At 40.2% G+C, this 26,300-nt stretch overlaps 3 protein-coding genes across 3 annotated transcripts; 1 reads left to right on the top strand and 2 right to left on the bottom strand.

Annotated features, from left to right (window-relative positions):
• Positions 1 to 2,696: 2,696 nt before the first annotated feature.
• nanog (nanog homeobox) lies at positions 2,697 to 6,531 on the bottom strand. The gene is made up of 4 exons (XM_008438675.3): positions 5,505 to 6,531; positions 4,455 to 4,831; positions 4,231 to 4,374; positions 2,697 to 3,964 (listed from the first exon to the last, which is right to left on the bottom strand). The coding sequence occupies exons 1-4, from the start codon at positions 5,881 to 5,883 to the stop codon at positions 3,617 to 3,619; spliced, it is 1,248 nt and encodes a 415-aa protein (XP_008436897.2). The 5' UTR covers positions 5,884 to 6,531; the 3' UTR covers positions 2,697 to 3,616.
• A 3,930-nt stretch (positions 6,532 to 10,461) lies between these two features.
• Positions 10,462 to 20,600, top strand: ipo4 (importin 4). The gene is made up of 30 exons (XM_008438676.3): positions 10,462 to 10,825; positions 11,122 to 11,208; positions 11,621 to 11,700; positions 11,792 to 11,833; positions 11,921 to 12,050; positions 12,180 to 12,359; positions 12,911 to 12,976; positions 13,085 to 13,186; positions 13,281 to 13,364; positions 13,478 to 13,633; positions 13,712 to 13,765; positions 13,859 to 13,968; positions 14,047 to 14,155; positions 14,884 to 15,013; positions 15,195 to 15,308; positions 15,411 to 15,524; positions 15,633 to 15,756; positions 15,930 to 16,041; positions 16,121 to 16,254; positions 16,338 to 16,415; positions 16,522 to 16,579; positions 17,667 to 17,772; positions 17,873 to 18,066; positions 18,151 to 18,201; positions 18,355 to 18,480; positions 18,666 to 18,892; positions 18,981 to 19,113; positions 19,212 to 19,316; positions 20,090 to 20,159; positions 20,344 to 20,600. The coding sequence occupies exons 1-30, from the start codon at positions 10,760 to 10,762 to the stop codon at positions 20,472 to 20,474; spliced, it is 3,273 nt and encodes a 1,090-aa protein (XP_008436898.1). The 5' UTR covers positions 10,462 to 10,759; the 3' UTR covers positions 20,475 to 20,600.
• Positions 20,601 to 21,032: 432 nt separating this feature from the next.
• On the bottom strand, positions 21,033 to 23,119 carry LOC145549340 (uncharacterized). Its single transcript, XM_081601438.1, has 4 exons — positions 22,605 to 23,119; positions 22,337 to 22,436; positions 22,119 to 22,248; positions 21,033 to 21,442 (listed from the first exon to the last, which is right to left on the bottom strand). Exons 1-4 carry the CDS (start codon positions 22,730 to 22,732, stop codon positions 21,345 to 21,347), a joined length of 456 nt encoding a protein of 151 aa, XP_081457564.1. The 5' UTR covers positions 22,733 to 23,119; the 3' UTR covers positions 21,033 to 21,344.
• Between the last annotated feature and the right edge of the window lie 3,181 nt (positions 23,120 to 26,300).

Genomic DNA, 26,300 nt, shown 5'->3' on the forward strand with positions numbered 1-26,300 from the left:
AAATAATTTATAAAATGCAACTGAGTAATTTCTACAATGGCTGCATATCTGAGTTTGTCTAGGTGAATCTGGGACTTCATTCTCATGCCTGGCCTCATAATGCCTCAGCATTGAAAAGGTAGATTTATTTAAATAAGACAGTTTAGTCAAACATATGCGACACTTAACCTGCAGAATATAATATGAAAGTAAACTAAAAGTCAGTTTCAGCTGAATTTGGGTTCATATAGATTAAGTAGAAACTGACAAGAACCGGATGAAACGACAAAAATGAAAACACATTTATTTTCCAATTTAAGATCAAAATGGTCCCACACTGCAGAAACATTTCCTTTGAAGCTGCTCCATAGATGAAAATGTAAAAAATCAAGAATTTGTTTGGCAACTGCTTTTCACAGATTCGCTTCCTTATAAACACAGTTTGGCATCCAGTGGCATTTCGAAACAGTTCCTGTATTGGTCACGTGACTTGCTGAAACCAATACGCGCACCGACACGGGTGTTGTTCTATGGGCTTGATGCATGCGCCGGCGCGTCGGTGTTGCTGGACCCATCACTAGTGTTTCCACAGTTCATTAAAGGTCAATGAACATCAGTTCTTTTATAAACAGTTTGTGCACTGATTTGAAGTCGTGAAAATAAGTGTTTATGATGACAGTCGATCATGAAATTGAGATGGAAACAGCTGACTAGATAGTTGGCACATGTTTTGCTCTAGTTTTTGTATTTCAGCAGTACAGTTTGTCTGGTCCCACCCTTTAGTGATCAGAAACTAACATACAGGTCACTGAGTGAAGGTTTTGCACCAGTTCATTCTAAATAAGACCTAGTTCCAAGGGAATTTCATCAACGTTAAAATTTAAATATTCATGTTCATAGTTTAGCACTTAATTTCAAATTAAATTCACAGATCCAGCATGACCTTTGATGACCTCTCAGTGATTCTTGAGAATAGGGACAAAACAGGTCCTATGGATAAAGTACAAAATTTGAATAAAATATACACAAAATATAATTTTTTTTCAAATATCTGACTAAACTAACCTGGGTCATGTGAGCACAACAATGTATATTTTCCTGGTGTTTGCTGAATTTTTTTTTTATTTTAAACATAGTAGTAGCTGGATGGTGCCCGTAAAATCCCTTGTCCTGGAGCAGAACTCAAAATATTATAATAGTTTAAAACAATTAAAGGGATACTAATATAACATATTATGACAATTAAGTATAAGTATTCATATAAATAATTATAAAAGTATCAATAAATTGATACTTTTAAAAATGATATTAAAAAATGATATAAAAAAACATTTTTATATATTTTCCAACTCCATTGAAATTTGTCCCTAGTTTTTGTCAACACGGTCAGACATTTAAAAAAAAGTAAAAAAAATAAAAAATAAATCAGGCATTATTGGGGGGCACCAGAACTTCTGAGGACCCCATGACCTCTTCCTTTCTCTTCCTTTGCTAAGAGGACTAGTTAGCTCTGGTTAGTTTATGTTATTCTTTTGTTTTTTCTTTTGTTTTATTCCTAAATTGTTCGTCACAACCATGATGTGTCAACACCATAACTGACAATTTACAAAACTTTGATGAAATTTTGTGAAATAAAAGCTTAATTTTGGTAAAAATGTAAAGATTTCATGGATCTGATGAGCTACAATGTGGCCTTCAGAATAACATAAATCGAGGAAGTTGGGTATGTTGTCAACTCCGTCTGTGAAATTGTTGATAAATCTCACTTAAATGTGCAATTAATTCATTTTAATGTATTTTACATAAATTGCATTACTTCACATGTATCTAGTATTTCTTTTTACTCACTAGTTTGTCACCACCTTCAGTTATGTCAACTCCGTCAGATGGACTTTTTGTTGTTTTTTGTTTTAAATAATATTTCTTTTGTTTCTTGAGAAGCATTTGTCTGTAAAAATGAGTAAAAATATCAATAGGGTCATTAAAAATTATTTAATATTTATTTTTGTCAGATGGTAATGACAAAGTTCTGGGTCCGGTTGATTAAAAATTTAATTTTTAAAGAAAATGTTGCAACTGGGAGCCTGCACCTTAGCATCTTTACATTTCCAAAACATTATTTGTCATATTTTCATACATAGGGTTGAGAAATATATATTTTTTTAAATTGGAAAAATTAAAACCCATTTTGTCCCTATTCTCAAGAATCACTGCCTCTACAAACATTTTTCTTTATATAGCGGCACAAACGAAAATTTTTGCTGCACAAATGTGGCCGAGTTGACACCTATTTTGTTTGATTTTATGAAAGTAATCTTTGATTTTCTTAAATGACTGAAAATACCAGACTTGGTTTCATTTTTATAATTTCTTCTGGAAGTTGAAGTGAATTCAAACTCTATATGAATGCAAAGATGTACAACTAGATGATAGGTACTGTTTGAGCCAGCATCACTCTGAACTACAAAATACAAACGGAGAAAAAAAGAAATAAATCCTGAGTTTTCAAATCTTTAATCTTCAACAGATATTTATCTGTTGAAGATTAAACAACAGATAAATATCAAAGATCTGTTTAATCTTCAAAGATTAAACAGATCTTTGAAGATTAAACAGATCTCTGAAGATCTGTTTAATCTTCAAAGAGTTTGAACCGCAGAAAACTGATTGTTGAAACTTAGCCATGCAGTGACACAAAAATGAACAAGACGACACTAGAACTTGTAAATTGAAAATGTATTTCTTTAAAAAGAAAAAAATGCCATTACATAATTGTGCATATCAAGCATGTTACTTTGCCCCACAGTGAAGGTTTTGCTTAAAGTGCGTCCAAACTGGACGCATCTGCTGTGACGAAGCATTCAGAACACACATAATAGTAGTATATAAAAATCAAAGAAGAAAAAAAAAAAATAGTACATTGAAAAAAGATACAGAACAATGCATTCTGCTTAAAAAAAATCACATTGCACCACAAAATAAGGTGAGCAACAAACAAGTGACAATTTTCATAATTTCTTCTGGAAGGTGAAGTGAATTCAAACTCCATATGAATGCAAAGCTGTAAAACTACACGCAGGTAGTGTTTTAGCCAGAATCATTCTGATCTACAAAATCCAGAGTAAAAAAAAAAAAAAAAAATGCTAATTTTTCAAATCTTTAATCTTCAACAGATAAATGATCAAAATCAATTTGTCTCCAGCACCATCTAAAAGATTTTAAACCATAGAAAAGGGATTGTGGAAACATAGCCACGCATTAACACAAAAATGAACAAGACAACACAACAAGACTTGTAAATTGACCCTGCATTTCTGTTTTAAAACATGCTATTACATAATTGTGCATATCAAGCATGTTACTTTGCACCACAGTGAAGGTTTTGCTTAAAGTGCGTCCAAAATGGACGCATCTGCTGTGACAAAGCATTCAGAACACCCATAATAGTAGTATATAAAAATCAAAGAAGAAAAAAGAATAGTACATTGAAATAAAGACACAGAACAATGCATTCTGCTTAAAAAAAAAATCACATTTCACTACAAAATGAGGTGAGCATCTTCAGTTAATCATTACAGAAAATCATTATCAACACCTCAGTGAAATCACTAATGGTTTCCATAACTACCCGCACCAGCTACTGGTTTCCATGATGCATTACAGCTGGGTTTAGGGGGCTGTTAACAGCCTCCCCCTCCTTGCTTTCAAAATGTGCAGCATGCATGTAATTAGTTGAGTTGAAGGTGTTGGAGCTGTAATCAAAGGGGCCACCCCTTTGTGGTACAGGCCATCTATCATTATCGGGCTGATTTGGCACAGGGGCTTGGGAAGTATTAGCGGGCCACTGTGAAAAACCGGAGGATCCAGCTGTGCCGCCCACAGCAGCAAGGTAGTAGGACATATTTGGTGGGGTCTTCTTAAAAGCTGTCTCCATCGCGTGCTGGTTGTAATTCTCCCTGAACTGGGGCCGACCATCTCCTTGATACTGCAAAAAAAAACAACAACAACCAAGTGACAAATTAGTTCTCTGACTTTACAACCGGCATGTGCCAAAAATGTTTGGATGGTATAGTGTTGCATCTCGCCTTTGAGGCCGTAACCACAACTGTGGTTAGGCCTCCATTATGGATGCGTTTTTCTGTGCCCAGATCGCTATTCCTCTGTTATTTCTTAACAGAAAACTCGTACTGGACACCTAACAGAAACAGAGTTCCTAGTACACTCTTCTTGTAAAGCATCAAAGTCACTTACAGGTGGGATGTGTGGGGCCATGTTGGGCATTGCCGGTCTGTGAGTGGAAGCGTCTTTGTGGACGGCATAACGCTCTGATACCCAGCTGGTGTCTTTCTGATGCCTCCTGAGCTTCATCCTCCGGTTCTGGAACCAGGTCTTCACCTGCAAACCGAGATCACAACCGTTACAAAGTGTGCCAAACGACTCCATCCTGCGCCCATCATTCATTGATCATGTCTCACCTGTTTATAACTCAGTCCAGTCATGTCTGCCAGGTTCTTCATCTCAGCTGGAGTGAGGTAGCGCTGAACACTGAAGCGCTGGACGAGAGCATTCATCTGCCTCTCTGTGAAGGCTGCCCGGACCTTCACTTTGGGATTAGCTGCAGGATTGGTGCAAGACGTCTTCGGGGAAGGCAGGGGTGCAGGGGCTGAGTTGTCGCTAGCCCCGTTCCCGAGTGTGGCTAAGTTTCGGGAGTCCTCCATGAGAGAGCTGGAAACATCCTCACTGCCATCCACGGTTCTGACGACAGGCTCCTCCTTAACAGCATTCTCGACCCAGGTAGTGGGGGCCACCTTAGGAAGACTTCCTTCGCGGCTGCTGACAGAGCTCCAAGAATCTAAATGAGAAAGAACAGGGTTATTAGTCAAATAAATGTTAATACACCTCATGGTTCATAGTTTAGTGCACCAATAACTAACTTGATGCTGTCCATGTGACTCACCAAATAAACATCTTGATGGTAATCCTTATAACAATGTTAGACTCGCTCACAGACTGATTAGTAAGGTTGAATAATAAAATGAATTTTGAAAAATACAGTGCTCAAAAAAATAAAGGGAACACTTAAACACTTAAGTGAACACTTCAGTGTTCCCTTTATTTTTTTTAGCAGTATATATACATTACACGATGCTTCCTTTTTTTTTTTTTTTTTTTTTTACTAAAAAAAAGAAGTAGAATTATTAAATCATTCAACTAGACATAGAAAATTGCAGACATTTAATTTTTTTAACCTAAAATTGTCAATCATTTCTTTATTGAATTGTGGCAGTTCTGGCACTAAACAGACTCGGTGTTGGTGTTCCGCGCGCTGGGTGGCGCCCATATTTGGAAACCTCAAAACCAAGATGGAAACAAACTTCGCAGCATCTTTAACACTCGAGAAAGAAATTTACACGTTTGTTGCAGGAAGCGTAAGTATTTGAACGGAATGCTGACATAAAAAAACTAACTAGAAGTTAAAAAAAAACACGTTTACAACTTGCCATACATTTAAATGTTCAACTTACCAGGTGAAGTGTGCGATTCAGAGTCACTGACGGAATTTTTCCTGGCACGGTTCACCTCACTCCCTCCGTCTCCATAGGCCTCCGCTGTGGGCTCTGCCTGGGTCCCATCGACGTACATGAGTTCGGAACTCTGATAACTTCCCGTCACGGTCCCTGGGTTGCGTAGCGGGGACTCGCTCTCGTTCACAGTGGCAATGGGAGCGACCGCGGTGCATACGTTCTGCTGCGCTCCGTCGTTGTAGTCCGGCTCTCCATTTTCGTCCCAGGCAGGCAGGTTTCCGTCGTTTTGCTCGGCTACGGACTGGTACACAAGACTGTAGGCGTAGGTATGATAAGACGGGTTGTAATTGTAAGTTACCTGCGTCTTCCATTCCGCCATTTTCCTTTCGGAAAATTGTGGGTCACGAGAAAAAAAAGAAACAACTAAACGACGGTTCTTTTACGTTGCGAGTAAAAGAACGACGCCGTAAAACATCGGGAAAACATCGTTCCGAGTCTGTTTATAGGCAGATGCGGGGAGTGTGAGATCTCAGGCGTAGGCGGGAACCTTCCTTCAACCAATCACATTTTTTTCCCCCTCGTCTCATTCAGGTTAAGCCTTTTTATTTGTTACTGAGCCTATTTGTTTTTAAATGCTCCCTTCATTGAACGCCCAGTTAAAACATCCAGAATAAAGTGTCAGTCGTTTGCAAATTAGTAATATTTTCCCAATAGCCTCACCTTTTTAAGCACAAATATCCTAAAGAAATGTACTTTTGTTGTAATGATTTATTTATGCACTTCTATTTTATCTGATTTTATCCTTATTTTTGTGTGAAAATATTATTTGAAATACAAATACCACACTTTTGTGTGGCATTTAGTTGCAACAATTACATTCTTCTATGTGCAATCTTCAAAGCTATGTCTTATGTATGAGCCCTTATACTTTTTTCCAGAGCCTCATCAGTTCAGCTAATTCTGTGTTTAAGACAGGACAAATTTCTAAAATGAATGGTATTAACCCGAATGCCAAATTTACTAAAACGTTAGTGTTATGAAATAGTGGACCACTCCCAATAAGAGGAAGAAACAACATTAAGTAAAACCTACAATTATGCCTTTTTATTCAGCCCTGTAACTCTGAGACCTCCTAATTTTGATAACATCCATGCCCTCTATGGAAAAGAGGCGCAAAAACAAAATCATTGCTGAAGTAAAGCAAAAAGAAAAAAAAAAAGTTCTACTTAAAGTTTGAAATGCCATGCCGCTACCCACATCCACAAACATGTGAAGAAACAGCATTTGGTGACATGAGACCATAAAGTAAACTTTTTTGCCAGCATGCTAAATGCTATACAGAACATAAAGCTAGCACACTGTCCCCACAATAAAACATGACGATGGCTGCATCTTACATCTTCAACAGTGGCATTAAGATGGTTGATTCTGATCTGAGGAGCTAAAGAAATGAAAATCTCGGAAGAAACCCTTTTGGAGGCAGCAGAATACTTGAAACCTGGTCTGGGATTCATCTTTTTAGCGGAACATAAACCCTAAACACACATCTAAATTGCTACTTTGTGTTGGTTTATCACCTGCATCCCAATGAAATGCTCTTAGCTAGAAAGTGACAAAATTTATATAAGAAAGGATGTGAATACTTTTGGAAGGCACTATAAAAGAAGGCAAGAGAATTGTCTGCAGGTTTTATCCTCAAACATAAACCCGAGATGGACTCCTAAGATGGGTGAAGGGAGGCAAGACAAGACACTAACCTGCAGTTACAGTCCTGCACTTGAAATGCACACTCCTGCCTCTTTGTCTCTGCAAGTCTATTCATAAAGATGATTCAGATTAGGCTGTGAATTACCTTCTAAGTGTTGTTTGTCCTCCTCCTTGACATGATAATGATTCAGTTAGTGATGAAATTAGGTGAGAAGCAAGGGCCTAATGGAGGACATTAGCATTTCTAACTTGATTGCGAGGTCAAGGCGGGCTTTTCTGATGTTGTACAAGCCAAGCACTCACAGAAGGGTCAGCCGAGGTCAGTGTGTGGAGGGATGGGTGGGGCAGCCAATTGTGCACAACAACAGCATTGGCATGTATGAGTGGATTACAGAGTTTGAGTGGATTACAGACTGCCTTTTGATGACTGGATGCACAGGTTTTGAATTTGAAAAGAGGGGTTCCAGGAAATACTCCAGTCAAATTGGTAGATTTTTACAGATGCACATTTGCATTGTTTTGTTGGAGTTTGTTCATTTAGTCTCTGTGCTTCACCAGGACCTTTTACCAGTTCCAGAACCTGACCAGAACCCCTAAGTGTAAATTACCTTGAGAAATAATGAGATTTGGTTATATATTAAAAACAGGCTTTAATGGTGAAAAATGATCAAATGTTGCAAGCTATTCATGACATACAAATGGAACAGAAGCAGAGTTACATTCATTGTCCAGCGCCGCGGCCACAGTTAGCAAACCTTAGGGGTGACACCAAGTGAAGCGAAGATTGTAGCACGAGTTTAGCTTTTTATTCTTCTCTGCAATTTGTTCCCTCCCTCTAGGATAATCTAATCAGTTTCAGTCAGTTTCTGTAATACACACGTCAACATGGTCATGTAAGCTGCAGCGTGTAAGCAGTTAAAAGAGGCTAAAAGAGATAGAGGAACAGATAGAACCTACAACAGTTTTATCTACAGAGCATGCATACATTTTTTTTTGTCTCTTCTTAAAATGAAGAAAGTAATAGTAAAACGTGGTTACATTTTTTCTGTGTGTTCTCAAGCTGCACCATCAAAAATTACTAGTATGTAGCAGTGAATAACAAAAGTGTTCTTCTCAGTAAACAACCTGTTGAAACCCATAGAAGTCAAACTAAAGGCGCGTTCGCACTGCACGGAACGGAACGGTTCCGAGCGTGTTCGCATTACAACTTGCGACCGGTTCCACCCGGCCCCATGGAACCACTCGTGCCGGCCAAGCGGTTCTGCTTAGAACCAGCAGCTGATTGGCCGCTGGTTGTTATAGAGTCAGACGTTGATTTTCCGTTGACAGCTGGCTCTCACTAAACTGTATTTTATTTTGTAAAGAGTGCTCTTTTCAATATGTTTATTATTAGTTTCAATTAGCAGTGGATTCGTCTCAATATAATGCAATCACCTGGTCTAATGATGAGTTGTTTTTTTTTTCCCCCTCAGCTTACTCGCTGATGAACGAGCGAGTAAGCTGGTACCGGTACCGCTTCGATGGTACCGGACGTGTAATGCGAACGCAACAGGGCTGGAACCGTTCCGTTCCGTTCCGTGCAGTGCGAAAGCGGCTTAAAAGATTCAATTGTCGCCTAGATATGAGTTTGGGTCAGTGTCACAGATCTAATCTCTGCTACACCTTTACAAAAACTTAAGGCTCTAAATAAAAACAAGTTTTAATAAGTAACTCCACTTAATAAAATTCCTCATAAATATTGATTTATTGCAGTGGTTCTCAATACAAGTCATGTGTTATTTAAATTATAACTTAAGTTGCTTTAAGCATTTTTTTTTTCGTGTTAAAACCTATACATATGTAGGAATTGAATATTTGGGAAGTATCATAACTTAAACTTAAAGGTCAGCACCAGAATTTTTTTAGAAAAATATTCAGATTTTATTTTGTGGTTTTAAAGGCCCTACGTTGAAGAAGATAAGAAATAAAGGCATACTTTATTTTTATTTACTGTCAGCTGCAGTAGCCCCTCTGCTTTCGTCTCCCATATTGAGCTGTCGGTTAGTGCTAGAATGGCAGATTTACTTCGGTCTTTGTTTCTATTGCCTTTTTTATATTGATATTGTTTAAATACAAGTTTTTTTTTCAGAATTTCTTTGGGAGGGAGGGGGGTAATTCTAGACTTTTCCAAGATTGTGGGGGTCTGCCCCTCTCCCCCCCCTCCACCCGGGATTTACGCAGATGCCACCAACATGCTCACATGTTTTCCTAATATCAGCAGGCATAGTCTGTGTGCCAGAAAACCAAGCACAATATGTACTTTTTCGAAAAAGAATGGGATCATACATCCAACCACAATTGTACCACAAGCTATTTAATGTCGTACAGAAAGTAGGCGATTTATCTTCAAAAGACTAAAAGAATTGTAACTGCATTTTAGTCCTGATTTATGTATGCGTTTGTGCCTGCATTTGTAATTTTGACCCCATTTGGATTAAAGAAAGCTAGAGCTGCACAATGCAATTGTGAAATATTGGGATGATGGTAGATGCACTGCAATTCACCCACAATTTAACCAGTCTTTAACTCTTTTTCCTTCCCTTACCTGGTTGGATGGACTTTAAAGGAGAGCGAAAGTCAATTGAACCAGTCAAATGTTGTTATTCATGATGGAATGCAATGCAGTAGAAATATAAAACCCTTCCAAAAGCCACATGCAAGCAGTTCTTTGCATTTTCACTGTTGAAGACCTTAATATTAGGATGATAACTGCAATTCAATATTTAGCATTATAACATGAGTCAATTTATTTAGATGTTGAAAGTTTGTAAATGTGTGACTGGAACCTTATATCCTATGAATTACTTTCAACTAATATTACTTCAAAACAAGCAAAGTACGGAAAGCATTCAAAGAGTTCGGTTTAAACACCCACACCCATATTGCCAAAGCAATTTGCTCATCTGCTTCAGACTATGAACGATGTTTAGAAACATGTTTATGGGACGTTTGACCATTATTTCGAACATGTAAGTGTATTTTTTTTTTTTAAAAGTATATCCCTGCGGTCACACTCTGAAGACAAAGACGTCCTGAAAAACAAACGGGTCTCACATTCGCTACTGACGTTTTACATGGCACCAAAAGCTGATTTTATTTTATTTTTGAGCTTCAGCTGTCCTCCTTTCCAGTTGTTGGCGCTGTTCATATTCATAAATCTTAAGAATGTGCATGTCTCTTTAATTCAGCTCACATGGAACTCCTGGCCGGTGTTCTGTCCCGCGTGCTTCTGGCTGTCCAAACGTTCCAGAGCGGATCTGACCGAGCCAGACTCATACCTGTCATTGCTACTCGGCGACTCCTTACATTCAGACATACGCGGTTTTTTCCAAGGCGTTTTCTCTAACAGACTCAGGAGTTAGCATTCCGGACAACAGCAAAAGACTTTGTATACATGACTGAGGCCACACCGTGAAAGGACTGCTTACTCTTCAGTCTGTGTCATTGAGTGATATTTACACGTTAACGGTCGCCTAAAGAGCAAGTGGAGGTTCATCGCAACTATCAAGATGATAGAAGAGCTCGAGCAAATCCTGTTACAGCTGACACAGCCTGACAATGCCATTATACAGCAGGTAATAAGTGAAGCTAGCTCTTTTTTTTTTTTTAGCTAGTGTCGAAAGAAAGCCAGATAACTGCTGTTAGCTGTTAGAAATAACAGCTCGGGAGTTGGTTAAGTTAGCTAAGTTAACGGTTGAAATCAAATGACAGTTTAACGGTCGAACGGTTTGCTTAGGTTCGGTCAATATCTCCTGAGCAACCGCGTATATATGTCCACTGTTTGTAAAGTTCGAGTAATGAACATATGCTGTTGTGCTGTCAACCTAAGCAGTTTTTTGATGACACCCCCAATTCCCCTCCCTTTTTTTAGGCCACAGTCCAGCTGAAGCAGGCTTTCAAAGACCCGGCTATAATACCAGCCCTTTGTGCTGTCATGAGTGGCTCCCAAAACCCTGAGGTTTGTTGAAGCAGTTACAGGACATGTTGCTATAGAAACGCCATTGTTCAGTAGGTGTTTGAAAAAAAAGCCTGTGTTCACTTGATGAAACTCCTCCTGTCTTTTGGCAGCTTAATTCATAAGCTAGATGTTTTATTTTTTATAGATTTTATTTTTATTTTTTTTACCAATGCTGCACTTGGTCAAGCTTCTTTTCATTTAATGCACAATTCAAGACCAAGACAACAATATTTGCACATATAGCAGAAAAGTAAAACATTTCTAGATGTCTGCATGGAGGTTGGACATACACATTAACAAGGAGTGGTTTTATATTATTCATAATTTAGATGATTATGGCTTGCAGCGATTAATACTATTATTGTAAATTCGGCAACATCTATGTGTTCTATGGTTTACTGCTTGCATGCAGATTCGCCAGTCAGCCGCAGTGATGCTGAGGTTAAGAGTGAAGAAACACTGGAATAAGATCAGCCCAAATGACAGAGAGAGGTCTGCTTCTTCTGTTTAAATACTAGAGTTGTCCTACTAAAATGAACTTCACCCAGGCCTAGTTGTGACTCTGTTTACCTTTTGCTTCAAGCCTAAAAGCGGTGGTGCTCCAAGCCTTCTCCATGGAAGCAGAGTAAGCGCAGGACTAATCCACAGAAATAACACATTAATGTGTCCTGCAGATTAACACCGTGTAATGTTCCATATTGATGCGTTGCAGACACAAGGTGCAGCACTCTGTCTCCCAACTTTGTGCAGTGATGGTCAGATACGAAACCCCAGACCGCTGGCCCGCTCTGCTGCAGCTCCTCAACCAGTCCACCAAGAGCACCAATCCTCACGACAGAGGGGTACACCTAATGTTTCGCAGCTACAATTCATTAATTTTTTAAGACCTAATATTCTTAAGACCTCCTGCTATGTTGTTTACACGTTGGTCTTGGTTTTAGTTGGTCATTTGAGCTGTGTTGTCCCGACAGGTTGGCCTCCTGCTGCTGAATAAAGTTATAGAGTCCAATCCTGAACCTTTCAAGCCTCACTTTTGCCAGCTGCTGCAGCTGTTCAGCACCGTGCTGCAGGACTACAACAACCCCACAGCGCTCTACTACTGCATCCTCACCCTCACCGCCATTATTGCGTACACCGGCACTGAAGAGATGGTGAGCGAGTGCAGCTCACCGTTTAGCCTCTCACGGCTAAACTGCGGTGGGACTCCCACTGACCCGCCATGAGAGGTGTCAGTGGGAGTCCAAACATAAAAGTTAAAACTTTTTGTGTTTCAGTTAGAGGTGGACAATATGGACTTAGAATATTATCACAATACTTTAAATGAAGATAAACTTATGTGCTACAGTACTTCATTTTTAGGCAACTGCATGTCACGGATTTTATATGTTCTTGAAAAAAGTGTGATTTGTATCACTAGACTGCACGTAGTCTTCATTTAATTATATTATCAAATTTACTTATTGATGCTCTCGTGGAAAACACTAGGGAGAAAATATTAAAATGAACTTTTGGCCATTTTTTTAAAAACATCGACTGAAATTTTTTGTGACGACGATCACTCAAAATTCTTGTCATGGCAAGAAATCTTTCATGATGAATGATACAATAAAATGCCCATACGTAGTTTCAATTATTATTATTTTTATGTTCTGCAGAGTTTATTTTATTGCCTTATTTGACAGTTTACTTTATTGCTCTGCAGAAGGAAATGCGTGCCATCATTCCGAATCTGATTCTTGCTCTAAAACACCTCATCAAGGCAGACGAGGTAACTTCTTTTCAGAGCACTTCCTCTTTTGTTCAGATGTTGCTGGGTCAGTTTTGCCTGAGGAAACGGTGTTCTAACTTGTAGGCTTTGTGATGCTTGTGTGCTCAGAACCAAGCCATTGAAGCCATGGAGGTGTTAATTGAGCTCATGGAGATTGAAATGTCCATCATTGTCCCCCACATCGCAGACATCGTCCGCTTCTGCCTGGAGGTGAGATGCAAATGTGACCTTTTTTGAACTCCTGGATTATCTCCAAAAAGTAGTTTTAAACAATTCTGTGTCTCAATGCGAGTTTGTGTTTTAGGTGGGCAGTGACACCACGCTGAGCGACTCTCTGCGAGTGAAAGCGCTCTCCTGCATCACCTTCCTCATCAAGCTGAAAAGTAATGTAGGTAGAAACCCCCCCACCCACCACCACCACTAGTAGCTTGCAGTTTGTCCACTCTTTGACTAAGTAGTAACAAAAAGCAAAAATATCCATGAATTCTTTGTTTCTTGCAGTCGGTGTTGAAGCTGAAGCTACTAAATCCCATCCTGCATAGCATTTTCCCCATTCTGACTGCAGCCCCCCCTCCTGGCGAGCAAGACCCAGAGGACGAAGAGGACGATGGCGGCGACCCCAACGACAGCGATAACCCCAAGCATGGCGCGGCTCAGGTGGAGATGAGGGATGTCAACATCACTTAGCGACTCAGAAAAAGCTTTAATTTCATAAGTTTTTTTTTTTTTTTTTAGATGATTGACACCATGGCGCTCCACATGCCTCCAGACAAACTGTTTCATCAACTTGTACGTCATTCAGATGTTAATTATCAGCAGCTTATGCACGCCGTTCCTCCTATATGAGCGTTCTAATGTATTAACTGCATCCTGTCCTGCTAGGTGCCCCTCACCCAGGCCTGCCTTAGCAGTGAGAACCCTTATCAAAAGAAGGGCGGTCTCATGTGTCTCGCTGTGCTGGCTGAGGGGTGTGCAGACTACATACGCTCCAAGTATGTTAGAAAAGGAAATGGTTAAAATGCACAACTGATGTAAATGTGAGTCTGATGAAGTCTGTGTGTGCTTGGTAGGATGCTGCCATCGGTGCTGCAGACTGTCTGCCAGAGTCTGTCAGACAGCAATAGGGTGGTGCGCAGCGCCGCCCTTTTTGCTCTCGGACAGTTCTCTGAATATTTACAGGTGAGTGGTTTTAATCACAAATGCATGCAAAGTGTACTTTTACAGAGGTTTAAAAACAAAGAAACATGAATCCTAACAAGAATAACGGGGAAATGGTCGCCTAATGACTGTCAAACAAATTTAAGAAAACTGATCATAATGCAGTCGCAGCCATATTTTTTATATGTGTTAAAGCCAGTAATTTCTAAATTGCGGAATAAATTGTGAATGGTTAACAATTAACACTTTATCAAACCTATTAGATGCACCTTAAAACAAATTTCCAAATGTACAGAGCTGTTAAAATCTCTAGGAAGCACTAAGCATTTCGTGGGTCAAAACTGCATATTATAATGGCATCTACTAGTCTCTGCATTGGGTTAAAAGGGAAATGGTGGAACTTCACAACATTTTTCAAATTCAGATTTTGACCTATTCAGATGTATTAATTGGTAATATTTGTATATGTGCTGCAAGTTTCTTTTTGGATGTCACAGCTAGTTGTTAGAGCTTCTGTGTCGTCCTGATTTGGGCTGAAAAATATTGTCTTCAGGTCCTGATTCAGTATCTCAAATACAGTTAAATAGAGCCTTTTTAATTCACAATAACTGAAAACTATTGTCATACCTCCAGAAAAAGCTCCACTATTATTGCCATGTTTAATTGTTTCTGAACCAAATTGCATGCTAGTATGCTAACACACCTCATCTGAATATAATTGTCTTTGTTTTTCATTCTGGACCTTTCAGCCCGAAGTGAGTAAGTACTGTGCAGAGTTGATGCCTTTGCTGCTGGGATACCTCACCTCCCTGAACGAAGCCAAGATCGGCCACGTCACAAAGGCATTTTTTGCTCTGGAAAACTTCATGGAGAACCTGGGTAAGAAAGGTCAACGGTTAACTCGCAAACTATAAAGCTGATCTCTCTAATCCAATGCTGATTAAATAATCAGCATTTTTGACACAACTCAAATTTGATTTTGACATTTTCTGTTTTAAAGTTTCCTGATAGAATAATTTCTTAACTGGAATCATTATGTACTTTATTTTTCTTTAAACAGGATCTGACATTGAGCCCTACCTCCCCACCCTGATGGAGACCATGTTATCTGCCCTCAGGAATGCAGAAAACATGAAAATCAAAGAGCTGGCCGTGTCGGCTATAGGTGCTATCGGTGAGGATTTATTCAGAGTCAAGCTTTCTGAAAGCAACAAGAAAGCGTTTACAAAAAACAGGTCGATGTCTTCTTCTTTATTATCGTCTTTTATGTTCTCAGCTAACGCAGCCAAGGAGTTGCTGGTTCCCTATTTCCCTCCAGTGATCGAAAGCCTGAAAGGTTTTCTCACCGCCACCACAGAGGAGATGAGGCCTCTGCAAAATCAGTCCCTCGGTAAATCAGCCACATTTTCTTTAATTCAGTTCTCAGTCCAAAACTGACGACGACAAACTCGTTGTCCGGGTTGTATCAATGACGATCTCGACTTGTTCCTGTTTTCAGACACTCTAGCTGTACTGGCCCGCATGATCGGCAAGGAAGTCTTCAGTCCTCTCGCTGCAGAATGTATTCAGCTCGGCCTCAACCTCACCGACACCATCGACGATCCTGACCTGCGACGATGCACGTACGTCTTTTTTTTTTTTGCCCCTGCTATTTAGCCACACCAAAACGCAGCATGCATAAAATAAACCAAATTCACTCTTTGGTTTTGCTTGAACTCCAAAAACCTAAAATCCGAGGGAACAGTTTTCATGCTGAAAGTGTTTTTCTAAGAGTTTCCTCCCTGCTTGCAATCAGGTACGGTCTGTATTCAGCTGTGTCCACCGTCTCGCCCGAAAGTCTGATCCCCCACCTCACTGCCATAACAACTGTGATGCAGCTCGCTCTGAAGTCTAATGAAGGCATCACGGTACAAAGTGTTCACACACACACCCATCCCTCCGCGGGTATTCTCTAAACTGAAGTCCACTCTGAAAACTGATTTCTAGGCTCACCTCGACGAAGACAAGACCTTCGTCCTGCTCGACGACGATGACGACGATAACGGCAACAACGCGAGAGGAAAAACCGAAGAGGACTTTTTGGAAGACGACTCGGAGGCAGACATCCACGAGGTCGCAGGGTGGGTTCTGCCACATAATCACCGCCACATCTGCTGGTCAGAAATGGCTCGTAGTCATTCTGCTTTTGTTTCACGTGTCGCAGGTTCAGCGTGGAAAACGCCTACATCGATGAGAAGGAGGATGCCTGTGAAGCTCTGGGAGAGATCGCCTTAAGCACCGGGTAACACATTTTCACTTTCTGCTGCTTTGGATATTTTGTTTTATGTTTTTTCCCAGAACTTGCTTGTGGAATATTCACCTGTTGTTACTCTGGGTTGACATCGCAGAGTCGCCTTCCAGCCTTTCCTGGAGTCCAGCTTCCAGCAGGTGTTTGAGATGAGAGATGTAAGTCACCCTGGATGTTCGGTCAGCCGGGTCACACTGTCTTAGACTGGTTCCATTCAGTTCACTGGTTTACGGTTCCAGTGTACCTTATAACCTTTTTAAACTTTAATTCATGGTTATAAAAAAATATCTCAAACTAATCTATTCTTTAAAGTTGTGTTGATATCTGTAATCCAAACACTAGTTTTCTGTATTATGCAATTTATTTACAGGGTGTCATTATGTCCTTAAAATGTCTTAAATTTAAGTAAAATGTAGTTTGGCATTTAATATGTTATTTAATCTTGTATATTCCAAGTGGGTGTTTTTTTTTTTTCTCGTGGAACTTTTCTGTCAGGCAAAAGTTTGAGTCGCACTCGGACGTCTTTATTGTGTTCTGTGCCTCTATACTGTTGAGGTTACCACTGACTAGCTGCTAATATACTGTTGCTAGCTAGCTTACCTGTGCGACCACTTTGGGTAAGTGCACATTTATCGCCAGCTGGCTGGACATAGATTGCACATTTCTGTGGATAAAAAGGTCTTGAATTTCATTGATTACGGTCTATAAAAGTCTTAAATTTTACTTGGTGAAACCTGTGGGAACCCTAAAGGTTAATTCAGATTATTTTATTCATAATTACTCCAGTAGTATTACTACATACTAAAATTTACTAGTTAGATGTTCATAGAAACCTTTTTCAGCTTAAGAACTATAAAATATAAATAAAATCCATTACATCTTTAAAGCAGTAGTTTGGGATACAGTTGTGATTTAGCTAAGAACAATTTAAAAATGGGATTAGGTTGTCTTGCTAGCTACAAACGTAGCCAGCGTTGTATTACAGTTGTCCCCTTCCTTTGTCTGCTGCCTATTGTTTAGCTTTGTGCATAACTGCAAAACCTTAGTGGCAGAAAGATGATATATAATGAGTGTGTTATCGACCACCCACTCAGCGGTATTGATTCTACAGTTACAGCGGCAGAAAGCGAACAGCCCACATTTGCTGTCGCAAGAAACTCCAGCAGTACTTTTTCTAATGTGTGCCTTGTGTTTTCATGGTGGGGATTTGCTCTGAACAGCACTAATAATTTGTTCCCTCCACAGTTCCCCCACGAGGACGTCCGCAGGGCAGCACTGGGCGCTCTGGGTCAGTTCTGTCAGGCTCAGCGCAAAGTCTGGACTGAGAATCGCACCGAGACCAACCACCAGGGTAAAAGAGGATATTATTAAATGAATAATTCATTATTAATAGCCAGCGACATTAAAAACATGCTCTCCTTTTTTTCCCTACTGACTCTCGGGCTCATTAGCACTGCTGAAGTTGCTGGACGTGGTTCTCCTGTGCTTCGTGGAGACGGTGCGGATGGACCGGGAGCGGCCCGTCGTCATGGGCGTCCTGGAAGCCATGAACGCCGTGATCAAGTCCTGCAAGGAGGAAGTGTTCAGAAACCCTTCACACCTCAAGGAGATCAGCAACGTCATCCGTGACGTGCTGAAGAAAAAGGTGGGGGCAGGGGGATGGAACAGGAGGAGGAGTAAGTTTCAATATTGAAGAATTACAAGACTAAATGTTTTCTCTCTTCATTAGACTGCTTGCCAAGACAGTAGCACCGACGAGGTCGATGACGAAGAACAACAGGTACTTCAACTATCAATGTTCCACTCTGTGTAGATTTAAATAGTTAAATAATACCTCGGTTTTTGTGCATCATTTATTTCACATAAAGTGAAAATGTTTGTCCACCAAACCAGGGTGGTATTTATTGCGCTCTTTCTGCGTTTTTTGTTTCAGGCAGAGTTTGACGCTATGCTGCAGGAGCTTGCAGGAGAAGGGATCCCCCTGGTGGCCGCCAGCGTTCCCGCAGACAAGTTTGCTCCTTACCTGAACGATCTACTGCCTCTCATCATGAGTAAAGCTGTAAGTCTAAGAACGCTGACGCAGATGTGGATGTTAGGCTGGAGATAGGCTGATGCGAACTTAAATCTGTTTCTTTCTCTGTCACACTACATGTTGTCTTTTGGAATTACTGTTGCTTTGTAAAAAAAAAAAAAGTTTCTTTATATTTGGATGGTTTTTTTATTTTTTCCCCCCTTTCTCAAAAGAAATCGTCCTGCACGGTGGCTGATCGTTCCTTTTCCGTGGGGACGATCGGAGAAATCCTCCACGCTCTTGTGAGCGTGTCAGGAGGCCGAGGGGTGGCAGGCCGACTGTCCAATCGCCTGCTTCCCGTTCTGGTTGCCGGAGTGAAGGACAGCGACCCCGAGGTCCGCAACAACAGCGTGTTTGGGCTGGGGTGCCTGGCTCAAGCCGCCGGACCACTTGTCGTGTCGTATCCTTTTAATCTGCCCGCGTTTCCGTGAGCCATGTGTTCCGCTCGCCGTACGCTCCGAGTCGATCCTTAACAGAACGCCACGCAGAGACTATCCCATGATGCTGTCTGTGTTTTCAAACATGCTTGGCAAGGAGTCCGACCTCAGAGTAATCGACAACCTGTGTGCCGCCCTCTGCAGGATGATCATGAGCAACGTGGACGCCGTCCCTCTGGAGCAGGTTGGTTCCACTTTAACTAGCCTTGCTTCACATTCATGCAGAAAATTAGCCAAATAAAAAAAAAAACTGTCCACAATATTGAGTGTTTTTAATTATAGGTCGTAACTGCTCTGGCGACACATCTTCCACTTAAAGAAGATCAGGAGGAGAACCAGACGGTGTTTAACTGCTTGACGATGCTCTACAAACACAATCCTGTCCTGGTACGGTAGAAACCCACTTCCAGTTCAACACTCCTGCTCCAGACTGGAAAATAGTTCACACCTGCTTCTGTTTTCGTCAAAGCAGGGCATACCGTCACTGTAAAAATCCCTCTTTTTATTTTAAGACCTCTTAAAAACAATCTAAAACCATGTAAAAAATAATGAAACTACAGAAGGAACGGTCCGTTTCAGATGTTTTTCAGCAGTGGATGACCTGAAGTCATCTCCTCTAATGTTTGCGCTCTGCACTGCAAAAAATTAAACCTTTCCAAGTATTTTTGGTCTGTTTTCTAGTGCAAATATTTTTGAGATAAGACAAAACTAATTGACAAGTAACTTTTCAGCAAGCTTGCTTTAAGTCAATAATTCTGTTATGTTAATGAAATGGTACGAGTAAAAATTTCACTTAAAACTTGGGCAAAATGTCCTGGTATAAGTAAAAAAAAAAAATCCCAGTTGAACTACTTTTTTCATCAAAATGAAGGAATTATTTATTTAAAACAAGCTCATCTATCTCGCTGAAAAGTTACCTGTTAGTTTTGCCTTATTTCTAGAGTACGAAAATATTTGCACTATAAACTTGACCAAAAATACTTTTCAGTGTATTTTACAGCTCTGAAACAGACACTCGACAACCTTTATGTCCGTTTCATATTTTATTATATTTATTAAATATAGAACATGTAAAAACCTGATAAATGCAGCGCAAGACAACATTTGTGTTTAGATTCCAAAGGCTCTGACAGCTCTGTTCCCCTTCTTCTCTTGCTTAGGTGGTGAAGTTAATCAAGCCCATTGTTGCCGCTTCCAGTCACGTTGTTGGCCACAAGGATGTTGATAAAGGTGAACCTCATTTATCTGTGATCTCGCCCATCGATGAACGTTTGAAAATGTGGGATGCTGCAGTTGGGATTCAGAGCCGCCGTCTGTGCAGAGCTCTTCAGCATTCAGCTCAGCTGTACTAATCTGTCTTCAATGATTAGCTGTCCACACCGAGTCTTAGTCCGTCTCTCATCTTCTGCCCCAGAAACCCAGAGCACCGTGGTTTCTCTGATGAAAGAATTGGCCCAGAAGCATGGCGCAGAGTTCCAAGCAGCGGCAGCCTCCCTCCCAGCAGAGCAGCAAGCCAAACTCGCCGCTGCCGTCACCTCCTCGTAGCCTGAACGCGTTCTTCATCTTCCCTTCAAACAGTAAAACACTCTGACAGGACAACGGACGTTGCACTGTAGGAGGGGAAGGGGACGTTTGTCTGTTTGACATAAATATAGCACTTCAGCCACTCTACTAGTTTTACTGCATTCATAAGTTCTTGGTCTAATTTATTTACATCCCAGTCTCTTTGTGTTAAACATTTCAAAGTTCATTCGGTATTTAGAAGTTTTGTTTTAACATTCTCTTTGAGCTCTGGTTTTTGTTGATCTTGTAAAATTATAATTTTCACTCAAACGACGACAAGGTTTACAGTTTCCCCCGACTTGTATGAGGTAAGGAGTTTCGATTGCTGATTAATTTCCTGATAAGTTCACTTAATTTCTGTTCTGAACTCACTTAAGTGCCTGTTTTTCTTCATTATCTTTTGCAAAGTAGACTATTTAACATGTAAAGTCAATTTTCACTGCCCCATACAGAGATCTCTTTGTAGCTTTACACCATTAGTGATCTATGACCACCTCGCCATCTAGAATTCATAAAAAAAAAAAAAGAAAAATCTTACTGTTTTCTGATTTAAACGGTTATTATTGCTCAGTAAGTAATCCTGTCAGTATATGCTGCACAACTCCCATCTTATGGTCGTACGTGTTGGAGAAAGTTGCACAAAAGCTAACATATTGCAACTTTCATATCTGGTTAACTTTGTAGTTACGTGATGTTTAAAATGCAAAATGCATTTAAAAAAAACAAAAACAAAACACAAAAAAAACAAATATTTCCAACATGTCAACTCTGATTTTGTTAATAAATCTACTCCTTGTTGATTCGTGTTTTTTTTTTTTGTTTTGTTTTGTTTGGTAGTTATCCTGTCACGCATCAGATGTCTCGTTGATCCTGAGCCTCGGTATTCCCAGGCTGACGGTTTTCCAGACCCAACGCCATGGTCATCTCCACAGGCTTCAATTTGTTCTTCCCTAGAACGACAATATATCTTTATATTAACGCCATTGTAGATGGGAAACAAAAAAGTAAATTGCCGCCAAAAAATCTCAGAAAGTTTCTAAGAAAAAAAAAGGAGGAAATTTCAGAGTTTGAACATTTGCTGGAATAACCTCACCTTCTGAAGCTCAGAAAAGTTCCAAAAGTAATACAAATCTTTTGAAGTTTTTTTTTTCTACAATGTTTATCATATCGTCTTCAGTGGCCCTGTAAGCCGTTGTACACCTCTGTACAATCACTTGCAAATGTTCTCAGACTTAGTTATGTTACAGCCATGTACTTACTAGTGCTTTGTTATGAAAAGGAAAGAAAATGAAGCATAGTTTTCAGACTAGGACCACCATTTAGCATATCTTTTTACAGCTGAATTTTTGTCCACTCAGGCTTGCTGAGTAGCAGTGTGCAGTTTTTTTTATTTTTCAACTAGAGAAAATGGATATACATGTGGTGTTCCAAGTCTTCCAGTGATTAGAGGTTTGGTATGATCTTTCTTCACTCTACAAGACTTTAGCACACCAATGTGATCTGTATCAGTCTGAGCTTTCTGCTATTTGAGTGGCTGTGTGAGTTCTGGAGCGTGGAGGATTCAATTCCTCCCCTCTCTTCATAACATTTAAAATCTAAATTTCTACAGAGGAGTTGCGTACAAACCTGGATCTCCCTGCTTCCAGGGCTGAATGTCCATCCCTGTCCGGCAGAAGGAGCGGTCAGTGTGGGCTTCTGTGCTGTACAGAACCTCCTGGAGTTGCTTATCTCCTGGCTTTTTGGCTTTCACTCGCACCTAAAGCAACATAAAAACACACCACCATGACTTTGCTTTCCTGCTTTCGCCCAATCTTTATGCGCTTTCCCAGTAGCTGAACAAATACCTCCAGGATGGTAGTTTCCTTCTCCTTCAGCTTCCCTGTTTTGTTCTTCACCTGCGTCTTCTTGGTGTCGACCCACACCACCCTCTCCTTCACGTCTGACCTGGACACGTAAACCAGATGTTTGATAATGCACCCTCTACTTTTAGTTAACCCTAGAAAGGACCAAACTCAGTTTAGATCGGGTCTAAAAAATCCAGTCCAAGCCAATGAACTCGGACACAACGCCCATCAAGCAAATCATTTCGGCCCTAATTTTGAGTCGACTCACTCTTGGATGCCCAGATCAGCCAGCGTGGTGTCCAGGAAGGGAAAGGATTGGTGAGAACCATCCACCTGCAGCTCGATGGGCAGCGCCACTGACATGGGGATGTCCTGCTCCACCTCCACGCGCACCATCACACTTTGCGGCTCGCGGAGCTTCCTGCCCGTTGGCTCGGCCTCTCCCTCCTCCAAGGAGGCCTGCTTTTTGTCCGCCGCCAGCTTGAATCGCTGTCCCGTTCCACCACCGACAACAACACCGCGCCCTCTTTGTTGAGGAAGTGTTATCAGTGTGACCAATGCTCCCTATCTGCTCCTCCTGTCTCCAGCTGTTCTTTATTATTCTCGGCCTGCACTGATGCAGATACTAGCCGGGTGACGATTCCGAACTGTGGAGATGCATGCAGACCTGAGCTCAACCCGTCCAGGCTGATATAAGCAGCCAGTGGGAAATGTGCGCTATGTGTCGCCCAGGTGTCAGGTTTATTAACCTGTCAGAGAGCTGACTGACAGATTGTTGGGAGTTTGCATTTGCATTCACACTGATACAGTCAGGAGAGGAGTCATAGAGGGTTATTCTCAGCTCAGCATACAGGAAGCATGTGCCTTTTGTGTCTTCAGTCACGGTGTAAACGCTCAGAGCTGAGTGATTCATGTGTTTTGGATGAACATGTAAGGTGACAAGAAGCATTAAAATGCCAACGTCTGACCTCAGGTTCATTGTGGATGACAGATTTATGACGGCGTGTAATGAAAAGATGCCAGCCGCATCATCTCGTCCTCTGCTCTTTGAATGTGAGGTTGGTGTATGAGCCTCTCACAGCACCGTCACATTCTCCACAACACGGTTTTTTGTCCCAGACTTCTGCTATAAGATGAATACATATTTTTTTGGTATTTTTGGTCTATTTTCAAGTGCAAGTATCTGAGTACACTTGAATTAAGCCTAAATTAACTTATTACTTTTCAGCACTATATACAAGTTTGTTTTAAGTCAATTCCTTAATATTGATTTAAAAACGTAGTAGTTCCACTATCAGATTATTTCACTTATAACATGGGGAAAATGGAAGCAGACATTTTGTTCTATATTTTTCAATAGCATTCTGTAAAATATTTAAATGAGATTCCACGCCAGAAACCCTGGAGCTCGGCATGTTGGATTTCCATGAGCAACAGCAAATAACCCTGACACACCAACACCAGTTTTCCCACCTGCACCCCTAACCGGCCTGCGACCCTGCCCTCCCATGACCGCCCGCTGCTCGTAAACGCTGCGGGCGTTTTTCTCTTTATTAATGTTAGATTAACAAGAAGAAAAATTATTTCCAGTTATCTTTAAATCAAATTATGTTTGTTAAGCAGTTGGTGTTGGCAACACACCAGTTTTTGTTGTTGAAAATGTAGCTAGCTCCTCATTGAAAAAACAAAAACAAGCTTGCATCATGAAGACAATGTGGAGGTTCATCCTCAGAGCTGGTTGGTAATCTGGTGGAGTCAGAGCGTCTTCTGAAACAGAAAAGTCTAGGTTTTCTAGACAACAGTCATAAATATTCATGAAGGCTTATTCATGTTCATGACAGGTGTTATGTCAAGTTTATGACAGCGTCATGTTAGTCTTATTCACCCCCTTCAAACAAAGTTACCAAAGTGGTTTTATTTATTCATTTATGTGCGTATTTATTTATTTATAAGAATTGTTTTTGCCGTCCCAAACAAAAACTTTTTCCTGTGGTTTTGTGAGGCGACTCCAGCTCACTTTGGTGATGAGAAAATATTTGATTATTTTTGAAAAGGCCATCAGATCATTTATAAGTTTGTACTGCAAAACTCAACTTGCACAAAGAAAGCATTTATTGAATTATTTATATGAATTGATATCTGACATACTTTTTGTTGTGAGCTGATGATACAACAATGAATGGTGATTGCAGTGCAGTTTGCATTTTATTTCAACTGATAGACAGTGGAGTAACTAAGAAACCACTAATTATGTTATGCTGAAGAGCTCCTGTGTGCTGAGTTTTAGCTTCATTGCTCACCTGCTGCCTGGACTCTCTGAAGATCCTCATTAAATCCTCAAAACTCAGTTGCTGCCTCACCTCTCTGCTTTTGGGTCCGAACCTCAACAACCGCAATTCATAACACAACGTAAAGGGGCCAATTAAATGAAACTAACGAGCTTTTTTGACTGTGGGAGACGCCAAAGCACTTGGAGAAAACCCACATCTGCATAGGAATATTGTGGAAAGTCCATGCAGAAACATCCAGTGGTGGAACAAAACGTGCATGCATGCACTCTTTTTCAAATGAAATGTAGTGAGCCTAATTAAAATCATCTAATGTGTTGCCTTTTCTTAATGGTGATAGAAGCCAACGCACTTGGAGAGAACCCACATCTGCACATTGTAAACTCCATGCAGAGTTCCCGTGATACTCTGCATGGAGTATCACAGTTCCACTTTGGTGGAACAAAATTTGTCATGTATGCATCCATATACTGTTTGAAGGGAAATGTAGGGAATGTGAAAGAAACTAAGATGTTGCTTTTTTTTTTTTTGATGGTGGGAGAAGCCAAAGCACTTGGAGAGAACCCACATCGGCATAGGAATTTTGTGGAAAGTCCATGCAGAAACTAAGTGTTGGAGTTTGAACCCTTGGTGAAAAGCACCAGGGTTGTGTGTTTTGCAGCCCTATCTCGTAATTTTGTTTGAACTGCTCTAAGGAGCAAAAGGCATTGGTTCATGCTAGGTCTGATTCTTCTTTGAGATATTGGGTCATCTCAGTTGAGAGACAATTTTTCTTGTCAGTCTTTGCTGAAGAAAAAAGGAAGGTCATACTCCGAAGTTTGTCCTTGAGAGTAGCCTTGGAGTTTTTGCCATTTTGTTTGTGTGAAGACATATGTTGCTCACTTCTGTTGTCTGACAGTCCTTTCTGTGTGGTCTTGTTGTAAAACTTTTTGTTGGACTTTCTCAACGTTCTTCAGCAAAAAGCTGTTTTGCTGGGTCAGAATTTTCTTCTTGCCTTCTAACATCCTATAGGTTTCTTTCAATACAACCAAATCCTTCAGTTTCAAATTCAAGGCAACAACTTCTTCTAGAAGCTTCTCGTTGCTTTCCTCCAGTTGCTGAAGTTCTTCCTGTCTTGTGTTGCTTTTTTCCTCCAAGACTTCTTGAGACTCGAGTTTCATTTTCAGATCATAAACTTGCCGTTTTAACATTTGGTTTCTCGAACGACCAGTCTGTATCTGTTTTTCCAAGTACTTACAATCATCTTCAAGATCTTTTGTGTTTTCTATTTTCATGGCAATTTGTTTGACTTCCTTAGCCATAGTTTCATTCTCTTCCCTGATAGTGCCGGCTGTATTGAGAAGCTTGCAAACTTTGTCAAAAATATTAATATATTTTTGATATTAATATTGATATATTAATGTTAATTAATATATCAATATTAATTGTTTTTTATTGTTTTTAAATTGTTTTTTAAAACAATTATTTTTGGTGGTTATAACACTTAAAGGCCATAAAATGTGAGTACACATTTTTGTTTTTATATAGATATAAATGAATAATAAAAAAACTTTTTAAATATTAATATATTAATATTAATTGATATTAATATTAATATCGTTTCAGTAACAACTATTTTTTGCCATGTAAAAAAAAAGCCATTCAGAACTAAAGGGAACCATGGCAACGTACAGTAG

The sequence above is a fragment of the Poecilia reticulata genome, chromosome 20, assembly GCF_904066995.2.
Source record: "Poecilia reticulata chromosome 20, P_reticulata-male-v2, whole genome shotgun sequence".
Classification (NCBI taxonomy): Eukaryota; Metazoa; Chordata; class Actinopteri; order Cyprinodontiformes; family Poeciliidae; genus Poecilia; species Poecilia reticulata.